The 18,720-nt window shown below is 38.4% G+C and overlaps 1 protein-coding gene across 1 annotated transcript in view; it reads left to right on the plus strand.

Moving 5' to 3' along the window:
* Nucleotides 1-15,011, plus strand: part of RP1 (RP1 axonemal microtubule associated) — a 132,518-nt gene extending 117,507 nt beyond the window's left edge. Inside the window, exons 47-57 of the mRNA XM_054394648.1 lie at nt 1,876-2,083; nt 3,479-3,538; nt 4,126-4,304; nt 4,880-5,102; nt 7,732-7,886; nt 8,021-8,096; nt 8,856-8,934; nt 9,151-9,436; nt 10,931-11,009; nt 14,405-14,480; nt 14,942-15,011. Of these exons, the coding sequence (XP_054250623.1) occupies nt 1,876-2,083; nt 3,479-3,538; nt 4,126-4,304; nt 4,880-5,102; nt 7,732-7,886; nt 8,021-8,096; nt 8,856-8,934; nt 9,151-9,436; nt 10,931-11,009; nt 14,405-14,480; nt 14,942-15,011 (1,491 nt within the window). The remainder of the gene's footprint in view (nt 1-1,875; nt 2,084-3,478; nt 3,539-4,125; nt 4,305-4,879; nt 5,103-7,731; nt 7,887-8,020; nt 8,097-8,855; nt 8,935-9,150; nt 9,437-10,930; nt 11,010-14,404; nt 14,481-14,941) is intronic.
* Nucleotides 15,012-18,720: the final 3,709 nt, after the last annotated feature.

Genomic DNA, 18,720 nt, shown 5'->3' on the forward strand with positions numbered 1-18,720 from the left:
CAAGAACGATGCTATTACCAGTTCAATTCAAGTTGTGATCAAGCTCCTATCAGGAAAATTAAGAGTTTAGATTAATGATATTCAATAATCACATTAGTCCAATAAGTAACAAAATATAATTGAAGTGGTGACACTGAGCCTTACCTTTTTTTGACTTAACCATGGAGAATATGAAGAGGAGCCTCTTCCTGTGCAGTCCTGCACTCCAACTAGAATTTCAGCCCTTCCAATGCATTTGCTCTGCTCCCACAGGATGCTATCCTGAGAACCTTCACTTTCATCTTGTGCTTTTGCCAGCCTGTATTCCCTAAGCAGCTGATAACCTTGACTCATCATAAGGAGGCATTCAAGTGTCTCTTTAAGACTTCTTCCTTAAAATCACTGTCAGCTTGCTTTTCTTATTTTCCCCTTTCACAGAATAACTTAAGGATGAGAGTGCAGATGTGATGGTCAGATGAAACACTACAACAGTTTTTGAATAATACCATCTTTAAGTCTAGCAGTCATGGAATAATTCAGTGACAGGCTGGTGATTAATTTCAGGAAACTGTTAAAGCTGTAGTTCACCAACACACACATTCACCTCTGCATAAATTGATACCAAAAAAAAAAAAAGAGAGAGAGAAATGTCAAATAAGAAAGAAATCGAGACTATTGTTTCTGGGGTTTCTTTTTTTTTAAAAGGGTGGCATCATATTATTAGCAAATTTGAGCTTAATATTCTAACTTAAGGTAAGTCTTATTTAGTTGCAAGCTGGTCAGATTGGTCTTGGTGACACAAATCTTTTTCAGTCTTCACCTGGAAAGTGTGTGCAAAGAAGACACATAACTGTGGCTGGTGCAGCAAGAGAACTGCTTCTCTCTGTTTCATCTCTCTGTAATCCTTTGAATAAGGATGGCTGCCACCTTCTCTGGCTGAGCAACTTCAGGCTGAATTAGGTTGAGAAGGTATCTCAGGACTCCAGTGGTTTTGATTGTTTTTGCAATCCAGCCCACTCAAACCCATCTTTATATCTTTAAATCATGCTGGAAGTTCCATCACTAATAACACTAGATTTTACCAGTTATCTACCCTAATGGAATTGAGATGATCATTCCTAAATCCATAAAGTAAAACAGGTGGAAGGCCTCTATGCCAAGGAATTAATCTCTGTTTTCCAGCTGAGGAAGTAGGTGTAAGAGCCAGAAAAAGCCAAAACCACATACTGTGACAATGCTTAATGTCTGACATCTCACCATTTTCTTTAGGGATCTTACTCCAATGTTCTAAACATTTTAAATATCTTGTGGACTTTGCTAACTGGTAGAGAATAGTACAACTTATTTAAACATCATTTCACCTAATATTTTTTTTCCTTAAATTAAGCTGCATCTATTAAAACTAATCCTACAGGTTAACTTAAATCTGGGACCAAGTTTGTCATTCTTGCCTAAGAGAAAAAATACCATTCTGTGATGTTCACTTCTGCCCTTCTCATTCCGTGCATTTCTTCCCTCCAACCATAGCCCTGGGTGTCTGTTGACTGAGAGTAAGAGATGTTTAAAATGGTACCCCTGCAAGTCACTAAGGGTGAAATCTGGGAAGGAAAAATCTCTCAGGAAGTGAGGAAAGCACCTGACCAATCTGTAGTGGGAAACAGGTGGTTTAGGAGTCAGTTGAATGGAATACTGCTTCATGCAGGAGGTTTGCATCTTTAAGTTTCTCATCTATGGTTTCGTTGCTTGTTTTTGAATTAGTGAAAAAAAACCAAAGCAACCCAAAACCCCAGCCAACAAACTGATTTTCCTCTTACTTTAATATTTTAAATTATCCTCTCAAATTAATTCTATGGTTTTGTTTCCACGTGTCTCTTTTTTTGCTTCTGAATTTTTCAGGTGGATGTTTTCCAAGTGGAAGCAGTAGACGTTGGGACTCTGCAAGGGATGGTGGTTGAAAAAGGGAAAGGCTCTGACTGGTTTCTGGAGAAGATTGTTGTGAAGGAGTCAGCAGTGGCCAGGACAGAAACATTGTTTATGGCTCATATATGGCTAAAAGACAGACGTGATGGCAAAAGATCTGCCTCAATAACTCTGAATGCCACAGGTCAATACTGTCTCCAAACTGTCAGTTGCTAAGAAATTAGTTCCAAACTGCAGAATTCAGCTCTGTGATTTCCTCCTATAAACAAGCTATGGTTTAGCATATTCCAGTGGAACATTTTCATTATATAGGGAATTAGTGTGTCTGAACACTGTTGGGTTTTAGTACCATTTAATAACCACTATTTGCCAGAGGAGAATTTCTGCCTTGTTACTCCAGATCTACAGTGACACGGATAGCAATAAATTTAGCCTCTTCTCTTGACAAACTGCTGCTTCCCCAAGTCACTTTCAAACCATTTTTTGGAGTTTTGAACACCTCTGCCAGCTACTTGCAAGGCAGACTGAAGATGAGGTGAATAGTGGGGCAAGCTATCTTTAAGCAGTGGTCAAAATTCCTGCATTATGTTCAAGAAGACCATTTTAGATTATTTATGCCACACTGTTTGGATAGCTTCTACCAGAAACTGGACATACTTTTGACCAACAGCATGTGGGTAATCAGTGTTTCCTATGATCTTACTCCTACAAGTAGTAAATAGATAGTGTAGGTGAGTCCTTAGATTACAGAAAATATTCTTGCTCTTTTTCTCCTCATTCCCAGGGCATATCTGCTCACCACAGTGGCACTGGCATGGTGATGCTTGTCTAGCAGTAGCCTATTCAGACTGAGCAGCATTCCCATGCCATCAAAGCCCTCTGCTTTATCATCTCTAACTTCTGGTCATTTGGAACCCAGAAGGAAAAGGAGGAAGCAAAGCAAATAATTTCACCTTTATTTCAGACTTTGTGTTGGGACCTTTCTGAATCAAATATTGGAATGTTTAGTGCATCTAAGGTTATATAGTATGGTTTTAGTCAAATGTATTAAAAATAAATTGATTTAGTAGAAAGAGAAATTGTTCCTGTGAGGGTTTTTGTACAATTATTGACAAATCCAAACTTGACTGTAGTCTCAAAAGAAGGCTTTCCACCTTTGATTAAAGTCTAATGTTTTCAAGCAGGTTTGGTCTAATCCAAATCCCACTGAAACCAGTTCAAGCTGCTATCAGTGAGAAGAACATTAGCCCCTAAAATGGGCATTAAAACTGTCAAATTAGTTCTAATTCACCCAGAGTGTAAATTGTATAAATAAGAGAGAAACGCTTTGAAATTAAAAATACTTCAATCTTCATGTTACAGTCACTTCAGAGTAAAGTGCCAGCTCTAGAGTCAGTTCATTAAATAGGATGATATGCAGGAGATGATGTTTAAGTACAAAATCATGTTGTATACTTCCTAGGTAAATCTTTAATCTACATAGTCGGTTGCCTCACTAAGGATGAATAGAGACATTTATTACCATTTAGACATTGTTCCACAAAAACATTAATTTGGTCTTCAATCTTTTTTTAATCAGAAATTCAGGAAAGGATAAGCACTTCTGCCTGGCCTTTAGGAGAAGAGCAAATGAATTCAGGTAGAGTTTCTGCCATTACAGTGACTGTTTCATTCATCAGTTCTGAAATAATAGTGGGAGAATATTTTCATCACAATGCACCATTACACTTACTAGGACTGACAATATTTCCCCCCTCACTAATAGTAAGGAATGGCAATACACTTAGAGAGCCGATCAGCACCCATATGAAGTGCTTAGATAATAATGCTTCACATGCAGACTAAGACACATTGTAGGAATTTTATCACAGAATTGTTTTGGTTGGAACAGACCTCTAAGATCATTGATTTCAACCATTGGCTCAGCACTGCCAAGTCCACCACTAAACCACGTCCCTCAGTACCACATCTAAACAGCTTTTAAATTCCTCCAGGGATGGGGACTCTACCACCTCCCTGAGCAGTCTGTTCCAGGGCTTTACAAACCTTTCAGTGAAGAGATGTTTCCTAATATCCAACCAGCCCCTGTGCAACTTGAGGCCATTTCCTCTTGTCCTATCGCTTTTTACTTGGGATCTCAGGTGCCTTGGTGAACATGTGAAAACAGCAACATCTTTCATCTTTCCTTTTTTCCCCCTTTTCATTTTCTTTGTTGTATTTGTTCAGAAGGCAGATGGAGGATTTATTTCACAAAACATCAAGAAGAAACAAAACCAGACTTTGAAGAGTTGTCAGAAAATGTATCCAAGTTGGTTATGGTTTTTTATGGAAGCAACGGCAAGTCAAATCCGGTTTCCATGGAAAACAAAGTGGAACATCAGGCTAAGAACCAAATAACACATGATGTAAAATAATATACAGATTTGTCTATATTTGTCTATAATATACAGTCTATATTTGACTTTTCTTTGAGTTTCCTTTCAAAGAGAAATAATCACATAGTGCTGTAAATATTGCAGATATTACTGTTTAAATATTCCCACTGCCCCCCCCTCCCCCCCCAAAAAAAAAGCAGAAATGAAATTTTCAGTGGCACACCAGATTTCATTTTTAATTTTTGGCTTTCCCAAGCTCATGGTGATTTAAGCATATTCTTTTTGTTGTTCTTTGTCAACAAGTAGTCATAGTTAATAATGCATATCTGTTTAAATGGCATTAATATTAAGTGTTCACATTTAGAAATCAGTGCAGTATGTAATTTGATTTTGATGGCTTAATTACAATGAATGCCCTTAGAGTATAAATCTAATATTTCTGTAAGTGCTCACAGTCAACCTGCTTCTACTGCCTTTGAACTCAGTGGGGCTTCTAGCACCAAGACTGATGCAAATGGTGCTCACCCCTTTAGAGAAAACTTCTCTTCCTGTCTGCTGTGCATGTGTCTATTTGGATGCTAACTCATTGTTTTGTTCCTTCCTAGATACATTTGCCATCTGATTTGGGAACGCTTTACAAAGTGAGACTTGGTCTCCAGAGTTTGGAAAACAGCATCTCCCAGTTGCCTCTTTGTCACTTGAAAATGCAGAACACAACAACTCTGGATACCTTTAGCCTCACCATAAATAAAACTCTTCCTCTTTCTCTTAATGGAGACAGATGGGTTGAATTCCCTGTTGAGTGGCCATTAAAAGAAGCACTTTCTGGTAGGTATAAATCTACTTTAAAGCAGTAGAGTGGTCTAGGAGGTTAACAGGTCCTAATATGACAATAGAAACTTTTATCAAACCAGAAAATTTTATTGCCTTTACTTAATGATTCATAAAACCTAGATAAAACTTTAAAAGGTATGAAGGAAAATACTACCCCCCTAGCTTAATTCCTGTACCATAAAGTGGGAAATGCAGTATCCATTTGAGTGCACAGAATGATTATTATATGCTACAAAGAACAGTTCATGAGAAATATCCCTTTCTTGCAACATTATAATATTTCTACCTTTTTTTGTTTAGTCCTCATCTGCTCATATTACTGACATTAACAACAGGTTTTATTAGGGCTCACTTACTATGAAGCTATTTTTTTTTTTGTTTGCACAGCCCAAAGATTGTCAGTAAATAACAGCTCAACACTGCACACAAGCATCAGCTTTATTTACACAACCCAAACATTTATGCCTGTTGAAATTAGCTCAGCAATTCTCTTACATGTGTCACCTTTGTTAAGCAAAAGGAAAGATATCCTTTCACCTAAAATCCACCACATCTTCCATATCCTCTTAATGTGGTGCTTACTGAACACCACCAAATGACAGAACAATGCTGGGTTTCATAACCAGACCAGCTCATGACACTTCATGTTCAAACCATTTGTGCCTGGGTTTTATGCAGAAAACAGAGGAGTTACCTCTGTTCACCCAAAGTGAGCTGAAGTGGGTGTGGATTTGATTTTATGCCCCAGTTTCAGTGAGGTGTTTGCATTTGGGGTTGTTCAGCCTGCAGAAGAGAAGGTGTCAGGGAGACCTAACTGCAGCCTTCCAGTACTTAAAGGGGCCTCTAAGAAGGATGGGGACAGACTTTTTAGCAGGGCCTGTTGTGACAGGACAATGAATGATGTTTTTAAACTAAAAGAGGGAGATTTAGACTCAAGAAGAATTTTTTTACAATGAAGGTGGTGAGACACTGGCCCAGGTTGCCCAGAGAAGTGGTAGATGCCCCATCCCTGAAACCATTTCAGGTCAGGTTGCCTGGGGCTCTGAGCAATGTACTTGAAGCCGGCCCTCCTCACTGCAGGGGTTTTGTGCTAAGATGACCTTTAAAGGTCACTTCCAACCCAGACCATTCTATGATTCACATGTTTAAATGTAAGCATGCAAGTGATCCCAGTGGAATTAACAGGGATGAAGAAGAGTGGGTTTGCCTATTGTGGCTGCAACTGAAAAAATACATTTTGGACTTCTGCTTTCTATTTTATATTGCTCATAGCTGTTATTTTCACTTGAAAACTTGCACAGTATATGTACAGAAGAGGCTTTAATGGCTTTCATCTCCTGTACACAAGATTTAAACAAAAAAGAGCTTCAGATTAACACAAAGCACATCAGTGTGCCCTTGCAAAGAACTGATTGCTGTCACGTGCAGAATAATTTAGGGTCCATGTACAAGCACAGAGAAATTCTATGATTCTATGAAATGGTGAGAGAAGATGCAGTGTGAGTGATAAATAGGCAATGAGAATGGAAACCTCTTGACCTTGGTTCTGGCTCTGTCACTGACCTCTTAGCTAATATTTTCCTCCTTTGTAAAATGCTTTGAGGTTAAGAACTAACAGAAAAGGAATAGGGATTCTATTGCCAATGTGTTGAGATAAAACAACACACAAATAAAATAGTTGATCTCTGCTGCATTTATTTCTTTCCACACATGCTTTAGAAGTCTTCATGGAAGGATTTGTAACCACAGTGAAGGCAAAAAAACAAAACAAACCAAAAGTAGGACAGTGCAAAAATGTATTCCCCCAAATCTCTGCCACTTTTTGTCTAAAAGAACTTTAAGGAGCCCCACAGCAGGTGGCACACATGAAGTTCAAAGTGATCCTTTACAAACAAACTCACTCACAATTTATTGTGCAAAACAGAGCAGCTTTTCTGTCAGCTTTCTAAATCTAATTTATTTTCTTCTGGGTTTTCTTTTTCTCAGCTAAAAGCAAACCCAGGACTGTGTTAATTGGAATGGAAAGCAGCTGCCCATAATCACCTAAACCAGAAGCTGCATGTTGTTGAATTTCAGTTCTGTCGTTCACAGAGTCCCTCAGCATTTCCTCTCTTAGTTTTCTTTTCCTGGTTTGCACTTTGGACTGTGATGAAGCATATGCTAATGGCTAATTGAAACCATCAACCCCCAGATGATAACATACAGTGCAGACCCTTGAGATCTGGCTGTGCACACATGTGCCTTTGGGTGTATTAACAGGGAGAAGCCTCCAGCTGACTAGATACATAAATAGTTTCTTTCCACTGCACCATCCTCTGAGATGCTTACACCTCAGGGATCCCCAGGGATGGAGTGGTGCTTGCTCTCTCTCACACATACAGGGCTGCACAGAAGGTGAATTTGGCACTGCTGTAGTTTTTAACACAAAGCATTGGGCATGAGGTTGTCAGCATCACCAGTGTTTATAGCTGCAGGAAAATATTAAGGAAAATAATGAACAAAATACCCTTTATAATTTTCCAGTGTCTGAATTTTTAATTTACACCTGATTGCATATTGCTATGTTTTGTCAATCAGCTGTGCAAGGTCTTCACCAGATCTCTCTCTCTGCTTGCTGTTGCAGTGGTTACATATCACCTAACAGTGTTTTCTAGAAATATTTTGAGTGAGAGAAATTTAGTGCACATGACTGCCTGTATCTATGGTGCCCATGGTGACACAGGGGACAGATCCCTCCTCTGGTCTTTGCAGAATGTCCAGCAGGGAGAGGACAATGAGGTACTCTATCTTAAAACTGCTTTAATTTTATCCTTTTATTCTTTAAACCATTTTTCCTATATATCATTTTCATATCTTTCTATCCACTTCAGTAATATAGTTTAAGATTGTAATCCTGAATAATTCTGTTTCAGTCATTTCTAGTTATGGTGGAAGCTGTTGAATTGGGAGAACTGGACAAAGTTGTTCTTTTGATCAGCAGTAAAACAGGTAAAGTGCTTTTGCTGCTCTCTCAAGTCAATGATGTAAATCACACAGGTAGCCTCCTGCTTAAGGCAATGAAATCACTGCCAGAGTTAAATCCTGATTAGTTTCCTTTGGCTATTCTTTGCTAAAAGGTAATATTTTATAAAGCAAAATCCAGACACATTGAAATCCTTCATTCTAAAGGCTGTATCATTGTTGCTTCAGAAAGTAAACGATTCCTTTCCATACAGGAAAGAAAATCAGGATGAATGGTAATGTTCTGTGATTAATGCATGATCTGTTAATAGGTGATCTCAGAGAATCAATCACATAAACTGGTATTGTTTCTTTTTCCTTCTGGGATTCTGTTATTCTCACCATTTTCCCCACCTGTTTTCCTTTTGTGCTGCATGAGAATGGAGCTCCTACCCCCTTATCAAGCACTCCCTGAGGAGGAAGCACCACATAAGCATTTCTTTCTTCCTCCTCAGTTGTGCTTGCCTGAGTAATGCTGTGTCCTTTCTGCAAGCCTGTCAGAGGACAGAGGACCACACTCTTTTGCTTCACTAAGACGAAGGAGATGCTTGTTCCTGAATTTCTGAGTTGAGGTTTCCAATAGAAACAAAATAAGGAATGGTTTTGGAGTCAGTTGGTGGCATTCATAAATGCATACTGATATTTTAATACAGAAGGAATGACACCATTACATCTGCAACATTCTCTACCTAATACTTGGATCTGTAGTACAAAGTTTTTCACTGTGCTTTGTTTCCTCCTTTGCAGACTGCAAGCTGGACATTAAAAAACTGCATTTGAAAGAAGCTGCAAAGGAACATCCTATCTATGTATTTGAAGTGCATGAGTGAGTAAATTATGTAAAAGTAGTCATCTTTTAGTGGTAGTATAACAGTTGAAAACACTGAGTGGGCACTAAATTAAAATGACTGTCACAGAGTAGTTCAGTCAATGGATGTTGTAAAAATAAGTCCTCCTTTAACTGTCCCACATAAATTCATAGGTTTGTTTTGATTTACTATGATTTGCTTACCACAAAAACATATGTGGTTTTGTTTTTCAGAGCATTTTCTGTGGAGGCAAATAAGCCAGAAATACAGAAAGAAATCCCAGTATCTTTTGTTATTAGAGGAGACAAAGAAAAGAATGAGCTAGTTAACAGCTTACATAAGGAAGGAGGTCAAGCAGGAAACCTGACAGAGTATACTATTAAAGTATACACAGGTGACAAAAGGGGAGCAGGGACTGATGCCAATGTGCATATTATTTTGTTTGGGAAAGAGGACAAATCAGAGGTATTTCAGCTCTCTCAATCACTGGAGCATCAAGACCCCTTTGAAAGAGGAAAGGTGAGTACACATATTCTATAGGATGTGTCCATTTCTGGTCTGGGAAAGCAAACTTGAAATTTATGCAAGACCTTTATGGAAGTCAAGGCATTTACCCTGTTTTTTTCACATCACTAGATAAGCTATGGTCTCAGTTTTCTCTGTGTTTTCACCTTTTCACCAGAGGAACCAAGGGACATTTTACCTCTGTTGTAGCTCTTGTTCTTCTATCTCTAGTCTCAAAAACATCTTCACGTTGCATCCACTTGTCACATTTCCTTGCTCTGAAACACACAACCTGCACTGCCTGTGCATGTGCATATACCTGTGAGAGCCCTTGCTGTTGCACAGACTTTGAGTATGGTGCTTGAGAATACATCAGACTCTTACAGTCCTTCATTTTACTTTGCTGTGAGCCTCACTGGATGTATGAGCCTGTAACCAGATAAAATGGAACCACTCACATCAACCTGATCATGCTTTAGGCTATTCAGAGTCCCCTAGCTCAGTGACAGTGTATTTGCATCAGAATGCTCAGTCTCTGCGTGATGTCCTCATACCTGAACAGAAACTTCTGCTATTTTAATAAACACATTACTCTGGCAAAGGAACTGCTCCATTTGCTCACCACCTGTGCAGTGGTGTATAATGACAGTTACCCTTATGTAGCAAGAAACAAATATATACAAATATATTTGCTTTCTCCTGTGGATTTCTTTTGTGGAAAGGTAATGACTGAATAATTAAAACTCTGGCTAAAGTATCTTCCTTTTGAGATCTACCTCATTATCTGCAGCAGTAGTGAACATCTTTTTACTTGCAGTGGGTCCAAGTTTCTTCAGCCACAGTGTCAGTGAATATCTTCTAAAATATCTTTGCCTTTGTATTGTCTTCCATATTGAGGAGGTTAATAAATTTATGGGCATAAGAAGCAAGTGAAAAGGTGTCTTGAGTAGGATTTCACTCTGCCTAGTACTACACAGGAGGTGTCATTGCTATTTAAAGAAGAGTAGATGCATAGAAATCTTGTTGGCTATCCAGCAAAGTCAAGGAGTAGACAAAGATGTCAAACATCTTATGGGAAGAGGATGTAATAAAAGAAAATTTACATCTGTAAATGAAACAGAATAATATTTTAAATTAAAATACAGAGAGAATTGTACATGTGCTTAAAGCCTTAATATTTTATGTTCTCCAATGTATTACACACTGAAAACATTTTAGAAGTCTCTATCAGTTGAGAGTTCATAACAAGGTAAAAATATTTTCTAGGTAGTTGAAATAGGGATTATCCTACCAGGGAATAAAAAGTGAGTCTTTGGTATCTAATCTGTGACCTAGTAGGAGGGGATCTTACACAACAGATCTTCAATAAAGAAATGACATCAGGAGTCAGCCATCTATTTTGAATTAGTAGTAATATATTTTAATTAGTCTCAGAACTGACCTAAACAAATCTGTAAGCTTCCAGACATTGATATATTGTTTTTTAATAACTGTCTTTTAATCTTAAAGGTCGATACATTCAAGGTTAAGACAAAAAAATTGGGCAGCCTACATTCCATTGAGATTGGTCACGATGGAAAAGGATTTGGTGAGTATGCTGCATGCAGTCAACAGCCTTGTAAAAAAATCATCTGCTTAAGGATCTGCCTGACACTTGGAAAGCTTTCTGAAGTCATGCTACTGCTACAGCTTGCTAATACAAATCTGTATACAAATGAGGACACTTGGCTGCTCTTGCTCACACCCCTTCTGCCTCTATCACATTTCCCTTGACTTTCCCTGGATTTTTGTATTTTCTAATAGAGATCTAGTCAATGTAATCATCTGAGTTTTATCCTTCAAACACTGCTCAGCCCAACCTTCTATTAGATGTCTCAACATAGGACTGAGTTTTCAAACTGCAGGCTAAACTTTCTGTGATTTGAACCCTAAGAAATAGGGCAGGTTTAGGACTCTGGCCAAAGCACACTGTCACTCCCTCTGACACATATATGGCTTTTATTCTTCTAGAAGCTAAACACTGAGGAGAACACTGATGTGCAACACCAGGTCTTGCTCTGTGTGGTAGTTTTAGACTATGCCTTTAAAATTTTTCACAGATCTTGAGCAGATAGCAGTAACAGTGTAAATAAATCACTATTGGGTGTACAAAGGAAAATAATGATTATTCTAAACAATTCCATTGGAGAAAGATTTTCCATAAGATTTGGTTCTGTGAAAAATTTTAAAGGCATAGTCTAAAACTGCCACACTCTGATGTTAGGACATGGCTACAGGTCCTATTCACCTGTTCAAGGTGAGGCTCCACAGGGCTCTGAGCAACCTGATCTAGCTGAGGATGTCCCTGCTTGCTGCAAAGGGGTTGGACTGGATGACTTTTGAAGGTCCCTTCTGACCCAGACCATTCTATGATTCTACAGCCCATACTCACACATAATGATGGAAGCTGTTTCTGTGTACAGTTTATTTAAGCTAAGTTTTGAAATCTGAATTTTACAACAACAAACAAAAAAAAAGTTGAGAGATTAGGGCATATAATATTTTGAGCTTACATTTAGTGCTGCTAAAACCCCCTAGAGATACACAAATCTATAAAGGGTTTTCGTGATGTAGAACTTGAGTAAAAAAGGTTTGATTGCACTGAGATATTCTACTCAGGTGAATTTTACTCAATCTATCAAAAAGAAATAGGTTTGGGGTTAACAAAACCTGATTTATCTAAGGGCATGAACCACTATCAGGTAGCAAGGGTTTCTCCTCTCCAGAATAAACCAGGCAAAATTCTGCAAGTAGCAGGTGGTTTTTAACCAACTACCCAGTCATGATGTACGTGTTATGCTATTGAAAACTCAGAAGGAAACACCATCAAGCCTCTTGAAATACCCCTGATAAATAAAATCCTCCTGCTGACTTCCATCTTCTTTGTAGCCACTGCTGCACAGGCACACAATTCAACACAGAACTGATGTGGGAAGGGAACTCAGTGCTGGCAGACTTTTAACACTCAGAGAATTGCACAGAAGTCTGCAGGGGAAATATAGGCAGGACTTCTATTTCCTGAGTCCCAAACTATCAACAACATGATTATCTTGCCTGCCTGTGTCCTGATCAACATCACATAGCTGCTAATGCTGTCTTCCTAGCACAGCTGGGGTGTGTTGACTCATCTTCCAGCCAAGACTACCTTCCTCTACATTTCACTCTGAAATTATCTCCAAGTGTCTTTTGTCACCTCAGCTGTAATCCTCACAAGCATCCTCAAACATAACACCTCTTTGAAATGTTTCATCTGTTTGTTAATCTCTCCTAGCCGTGTCCAGATTTCTCCATACCTGGAGACCTCAGTGAGTTCTGGTGGAGTTTTGTTAATAAAGGGTAAAGCATTGGATTTTCAACATTTCAAGAGAGCAAACATGCCTTTGTGTTCCTTTGCAAAGTGCGGTGTACATTTGAGAGACTCTACATTTTTACTGCTGATAATCTTGGCTCTGAATTACAGAGATTTCATGAAAGGTCATATATTCCAAGTAGAGTCTATGATATATTAAAGCTCTCACAAGATTTCATTAAAGATGGTCCAAAAGTACTTCACAATATCAACAAATAACTCTTGTGAATTGAAGATGAAAGAGGCAAACACCTTTATGGCCTAGTGATCCTAGCTAATTGTTTGAAAATAGCCAGGAAAAGTGAGAAACACTTCAGGTTTTCTCTTTAGCCCCTCATCCTATTGCTAGACACCCTCTCCAGCCTTCCTGTAGGATCTCTGCAGGTGTTGGAAGGTAGCAATAAGGTCCCCCTGGAGTCTTCTCTTCTCTAGGCTGAACTCCAGCTCCCTCAGCCTATCCTCATAGGTGTCCCAGCCCTTTGATCATCTTTGTATGGGGTTCTAAGCAACCAGATCTAGTTGCAGATGTCCCTGCATTAAGAACTAGGTGACCTTTAAAGGTCCCTTCCAACCCAAACCAATCTATGCTTAAATCGGTCCAATTTGCAACTATTTTTGCACTATGTTTTTAGCCTACTTACAAATAAAAATATTTTTATGGGTTTTAACCTAATTAATACTTTGTCCAAATGTTTGAAAACCAAAAGAATTTGTTAGAACATAGTATTTTGGCCCTGGGATGTGCAAAGAATACCAAAAGATTTCCAGCTACTAGCAGTGTGATTCTAATTAGCATTCAAATGTTTTCATTAAGTATTAGCATGGGCAAACTCCACCAAAGAGATCAGCACAGGCATTGTATAACTGGAATAAAGTTTCCTTTTTAAAATCCTCATATTTTAATATTCTATGAAACAAAATTTTGTAGTGCAGGAAGGTATTTTTCACACAGTAAAATAGGAGATTCATAGCAGAATATTAAATACATTCTTAAAGCTAAAGCAGCTATGAGTGTTGACCTAAATGGAGATGCTCTTCTGACTCACAACTGCTAGAGAAAAAATAATTGGAGAGGCATTAAGATTCAGCACTTGGTTTATATAATACAAATGTATTAATCAGGAGCAGTAGAATTTCTGTTGTTTAAGGGCTAAGGTTGTTATTAAATTAATATCTCCTGATAAAGTCTATCTGGTTTCACTGTTTTGTTGAGCACTGAAGACCAAAGCCCACCAGGGGGGTACTCTGGGAGTATTTCAGAGTACTGAAAAGGGTAAAATGGCCTTTCAAGCATGTATTCAATATTACCATGCTCTCTGTTTCATTTGTCTTATTGCCCGTTCTGTTCTATATGGAGAAATGAGTTAAGCTGAAATAAAAATCTTCTTTTATATTTCCTGCCAAAAACATCAAAGACCTTCTTTGTAAGACTGAGAGAAGTTGGTAGTAAGACAAATCATCTACACTTCAGTTTTCTTATTGATATCTGGAAGTCCTGAACCACACAGGGTTTGGAAATTAAACCAGAAAGCTTTCTCACACCTTATGTGTGTTTTGGTTATATTAAATTTGTCCTTGTCTTTTTACTTCTACAGCAAGTGGCTGGTTTCTGGAGAAAGTAGAGATCACAGATGCAGCTAGGAATTCACAGTATTGCTTCATCTGTAACAGGTTGGTACATCAGTTCGCCATCACTCTGTAGGTGCTGTTTTCTTTCCAACCAGACGCAGTAATAATCTTTTTTAGTCTCAGTTAGTAGGTAGTCTTTTTAGTCTCTCTTGTTTCTCTTCTTGTTTCCTAAAACATTAAGATGACCTTTGGAGGTCCCTTCCAACACAAACCATTCTATGAAGCTGCTTCTTACCCATGCAACCAACAAGTAAAATGAATGTGCATTTCATAAATACATTTACAAAGTTAATTACACTTTTACATGATGCAAATGTGGACACTCAAATAAATAAATACACAAATATGAACACATCACTATCCTCTTCAGGTTCCTTGCTGCTTCTGTATAAGCCAACATAAAAGCTCTCCTAGAAATCCAAAGGTGCAGAAGCAGGCTCTCATCATTTGTCTAAGTGTTCCATGTACTGCATCTCTGACAGGTTTTATGTTTTCCCTTTCAGGTGGCTCACTGAGGATGAAAGCGATGGTCGCACCGTAGTGCAGCTTTATCCACAGCTGCCTGGTTTCTGATTCTTTCTGAGTGTTTCACTTTCTCCAAACTGATGCAGATTTGATTTACTTATAGTTTATAATTCTGGAGGTATTGTAATTACTGTGGAGGAATGTCAAAACAGCGCATTAAAAGGATCACAGTAAATTAACCACGTCTAATGTGAACGCCGCATTCCAATCCTATCAGAGATGCTCAAGAACTTTGCATGACTGAAATGCAGAAAGGAGAAATTTCAGTCTGCAACCTGGCTCTGTGGACTTGATCTGAGCATTCATAATAGCAGGCATATGCAGTAACATACTCAAACAGGTTTGTTTCAGTAATAATGTGTGGGTAAGTTAAATTTAGCTCTTTGATCAAATCTGTCTGTATTTATTAATTTCATCAATCGCTTTCAATTTCAACATTTAGTCAAATTTAGATTTTTCTCAAAGTAATTTTCCAAGCAAACTGCACAACTCTTTAGCTTTACCCATTTATTGCTTCTTTTTTCTATAAGACCATAACAGAGAGTAATAAAGAATTTGTTATTCAGGAGTTCACCTTGTGTCAGCAAGCCTCCCACTGTCATTTGATTGTAAAAATCTTGTTGCTGAGCCAGAACTTCAGCTAAGAACATTTAGATCCAAAGAGTCTCTTAAGAGAGGCTGTTATCAGTAACACTGCAATAGCTTACTGGCAGGCTTAGGCAGCTCCCTGCTCAGCTGGATGACTTCTGCAGTGCCCAGTCTTAGCTAACTGCTTTTCAGTGTTCTATGTGTGAATGCCTTCACTTCCAAAAAAAAAAAAAAAAAAAAAAAAAAAAGCCAAATTATTTTGAAATTGCACAATAAACAGATACATATTTAGCTATGATCTTTGTTTGGTAGGCTGTTATTTAGCTATAATGCACAATGTTTGGTTTGGTAGGCTTTGCCATTGCCAGAAGTCAGGAGGGGTTTAGGATACAGATAAGCCTGAAATGAAATCATGACTTGCACATCACCCAAAGTTTCATGTGTGTGATCAGAATACAAATACTGTGTGTTTAATCAAAGGCTCCACATTTAGCACCTCCAAAATCCAAACTCTGTGAGAAGACCTGAATTTTAGGCCTGATTCAAGGCCCTGCCATGTTCTGCAGCAGCAATATATTTTCTATAATTGAAACAATTAAAGGAGTTTCTAATCTGTGCTGATGAAATCTTGTCCAGCTGTCTTTTTAATATGTGTAAAGATTATTTACTCACATTACTCTGCAAATGTTGGCCAAAATCTCTGTGGGGGATGAGATTTCAGTTGTTACTTTGACACAAGAAAATAATAAGCACATACAGTGGGTCCTGACAGGTAATTTTAGTTTTATCCACCTTATACGTCATCAAAGGCAGGACTAATGTTAAGGTGTGGATGTGATCAGTGAGAAATGAAATAGAGTCAAGTTTCTCTAGAAGTGCTCTTCTTGCTCATGCTGGGATGGATTTGAAATGGTATTCCCAAAGCTCACAGTTCACTTATTTAGGATCAGTATTCATTACACTGAAGCACTTTGTGGTGATCTATTATGTGATTTGTTTCATTATTGTGTCTTTCATTAATAGTTTGTAATACTACCTCTCTTTGATGCCATTTCTGATTTATCAAGTGTGAATAATAGCTTCCTAATCTGTTTTTCATTACCAACAGTGAATACCCTCCTTCAGCAGCTGCCTTCCATATTTGAAAACTGCTTTCTCTACCTACAAACTATACAAGTCAGGTTTTGGACTTGCTTCCCTAGATCCAAAGCTGTGTAAACAACTCCACCTTTTCGCTAACAGGACCATTTGAAGCACATCCAAGGGTGTTTGCAGCACATATTTCCAGGATATTGATAAGAAAACCTGAAATACCCTACAACCCCCACATCTTAGGTCTGGCATGGAAAACACACCATTTAACATATTTAGGTTGTGACTTAGTGCCAAACCTCAAACTTGCCTCTTCCACCTGGCATGCAGTGATGTCTGCTGTGTTTGGCATAGAAGTCACTTAATCTCTGTCCCTTGCGAGTGGGGTGGATTTTGGATAGCATTGCTGGCCAATGACAGAGCCATGACAGAGGTGCCACCTCGTGTGCACTCTGCCGTTGCTGCACGCCAAGGCTGCTACCTTGCTGCTTTGCTCCCAGCACCCTGCCCTGCCTGTGGAAAGCCTGGGCAGATACTGACACCACTGATGCCTCCATGGGGAACAGAGATGTAACATGGAAAAGAGACTGCCTGGGACAACGAGAAATGCAGGCATTTGGGAGCCTTGGAAGGAGCAGCAAGATGACAGCTGCAAGATGCAAAGCTGTAAAGGAGAGAAGGGTTTGATGTCTGCTGTCTCTCCCTGCTGTATCCTGTCCTTGAAGATCTGTGTGAGAGGGCAGTGGTTAGAGGATTTTGCTGTGCTCCTGATGCTTTCTTCATTCTCCTTTATTTTTCCTCTTCTGTCTTCTCCTTTTTTATTCTTTATTATTGGTATTATTAAGCAAGAACATCTAATTTTGCACTGCAGAGAAAGCCTGGAGCTGGGGGCTAAAATGCAGACCCTGAAGACTCTAACATAGACTCTTAGACTTAATAGAGTCTGAAAGTGTCCATTAAGGATCCAGAATTAGTTAACTCCATCTTTTTTCCTTATCCACATCTCCTGGTATGCTTTTATATATATTATTATATGTTGATCTAGGTGAAATATTTCTGTCAATTTAAGCCCTTTAGTGTCTCAGTTTCTTTTCCTGATGGTGTTAAGGATTTGAAAAAAAAAAAAAATATATAACCATGTTCTGACTGGCTCCTTGGACCATTTAATATTCTCCCAGCAACTCCCAGGTATTGTTTTGCTGAAACTCATCATACAAACGAAAGAATTCCCTTCTATTAAGTACATATGAGCAAGTTATATTGCAGCTATTCATCCTGTAGCTTGTCAGTTGTGGAAAAGGAATAAGAAAAAAAAGGGCAGACCAAGTGTTCCTTTGAGTTCCTTTAGAAGCCTTGGATGAGCACCATTTAGTCTTGGTGAGTTGTTAGTATTTATAAATGTGTTTGCAATTATATTCTGCTCACACATCAATTTAAAATGGCCCCTTGGTCTTCTTCTTGAAGAAAAGATGTAGTCTGTAAAAGTTCATAAACTCCTCCTGAGCAGTGCAAAGCAGTGCCAGAACTTTCTGTGTTGTGGCTGAATCTTTTCACAGTTCTTTTTCTTGGCTTGAGTTAATTTTAAATGGATGGATTAAAAAGATGAAAGAAAATGGGACTCCTCATTTTCTTCTTCAAATTCTTGAAAATTCTTAATTACACCTTAAATACATTGTTGTGGGGCATGTTAATATCCCCTTAGGCATTCCATTAATGCTTTTCCCATTTATCATAAAATGTGATGTGCTTGGTTGGTTTCTGCATGCACCATGGCAGTGAAAGAGTTGTCAGTGTTGTAGAAAGCCTGGTTGCAAGCTCCCTTCCTGTGATGTCTTCCCACATGTCTATGTCTTCTGCTATCCTTCCTTACATATTTATGTCTATCTTTGATTATGTTTTTAAATACATACTAGGAAGCAACATGAAAGGTAACTGACATCCATTTCTAAATAATAAATGTCAATTTAAGTCAAATCTTTCAAACATTCTGAGAAATCTTTTCTGCTTTCATACATAATCATCTTGAAAATCCATATGCTGGCATCAAAGCAGAGCTGGCCTCAGTCATTCTGGCTGC

Source organism: Indicator indicator, chromosome 31 (assembly GCF_027791375.1).
Source record: "Indicator indicator isolate 239-I01 chromosome 31, UM_Iind_1.1, whole genome shotgun sequence".
Taxonomy (NCBI): Eukaryota; Metazoa; Chordata; class Aves; order Piciformes; family Indicatoridae; genus Indicator; species Indicator indicator.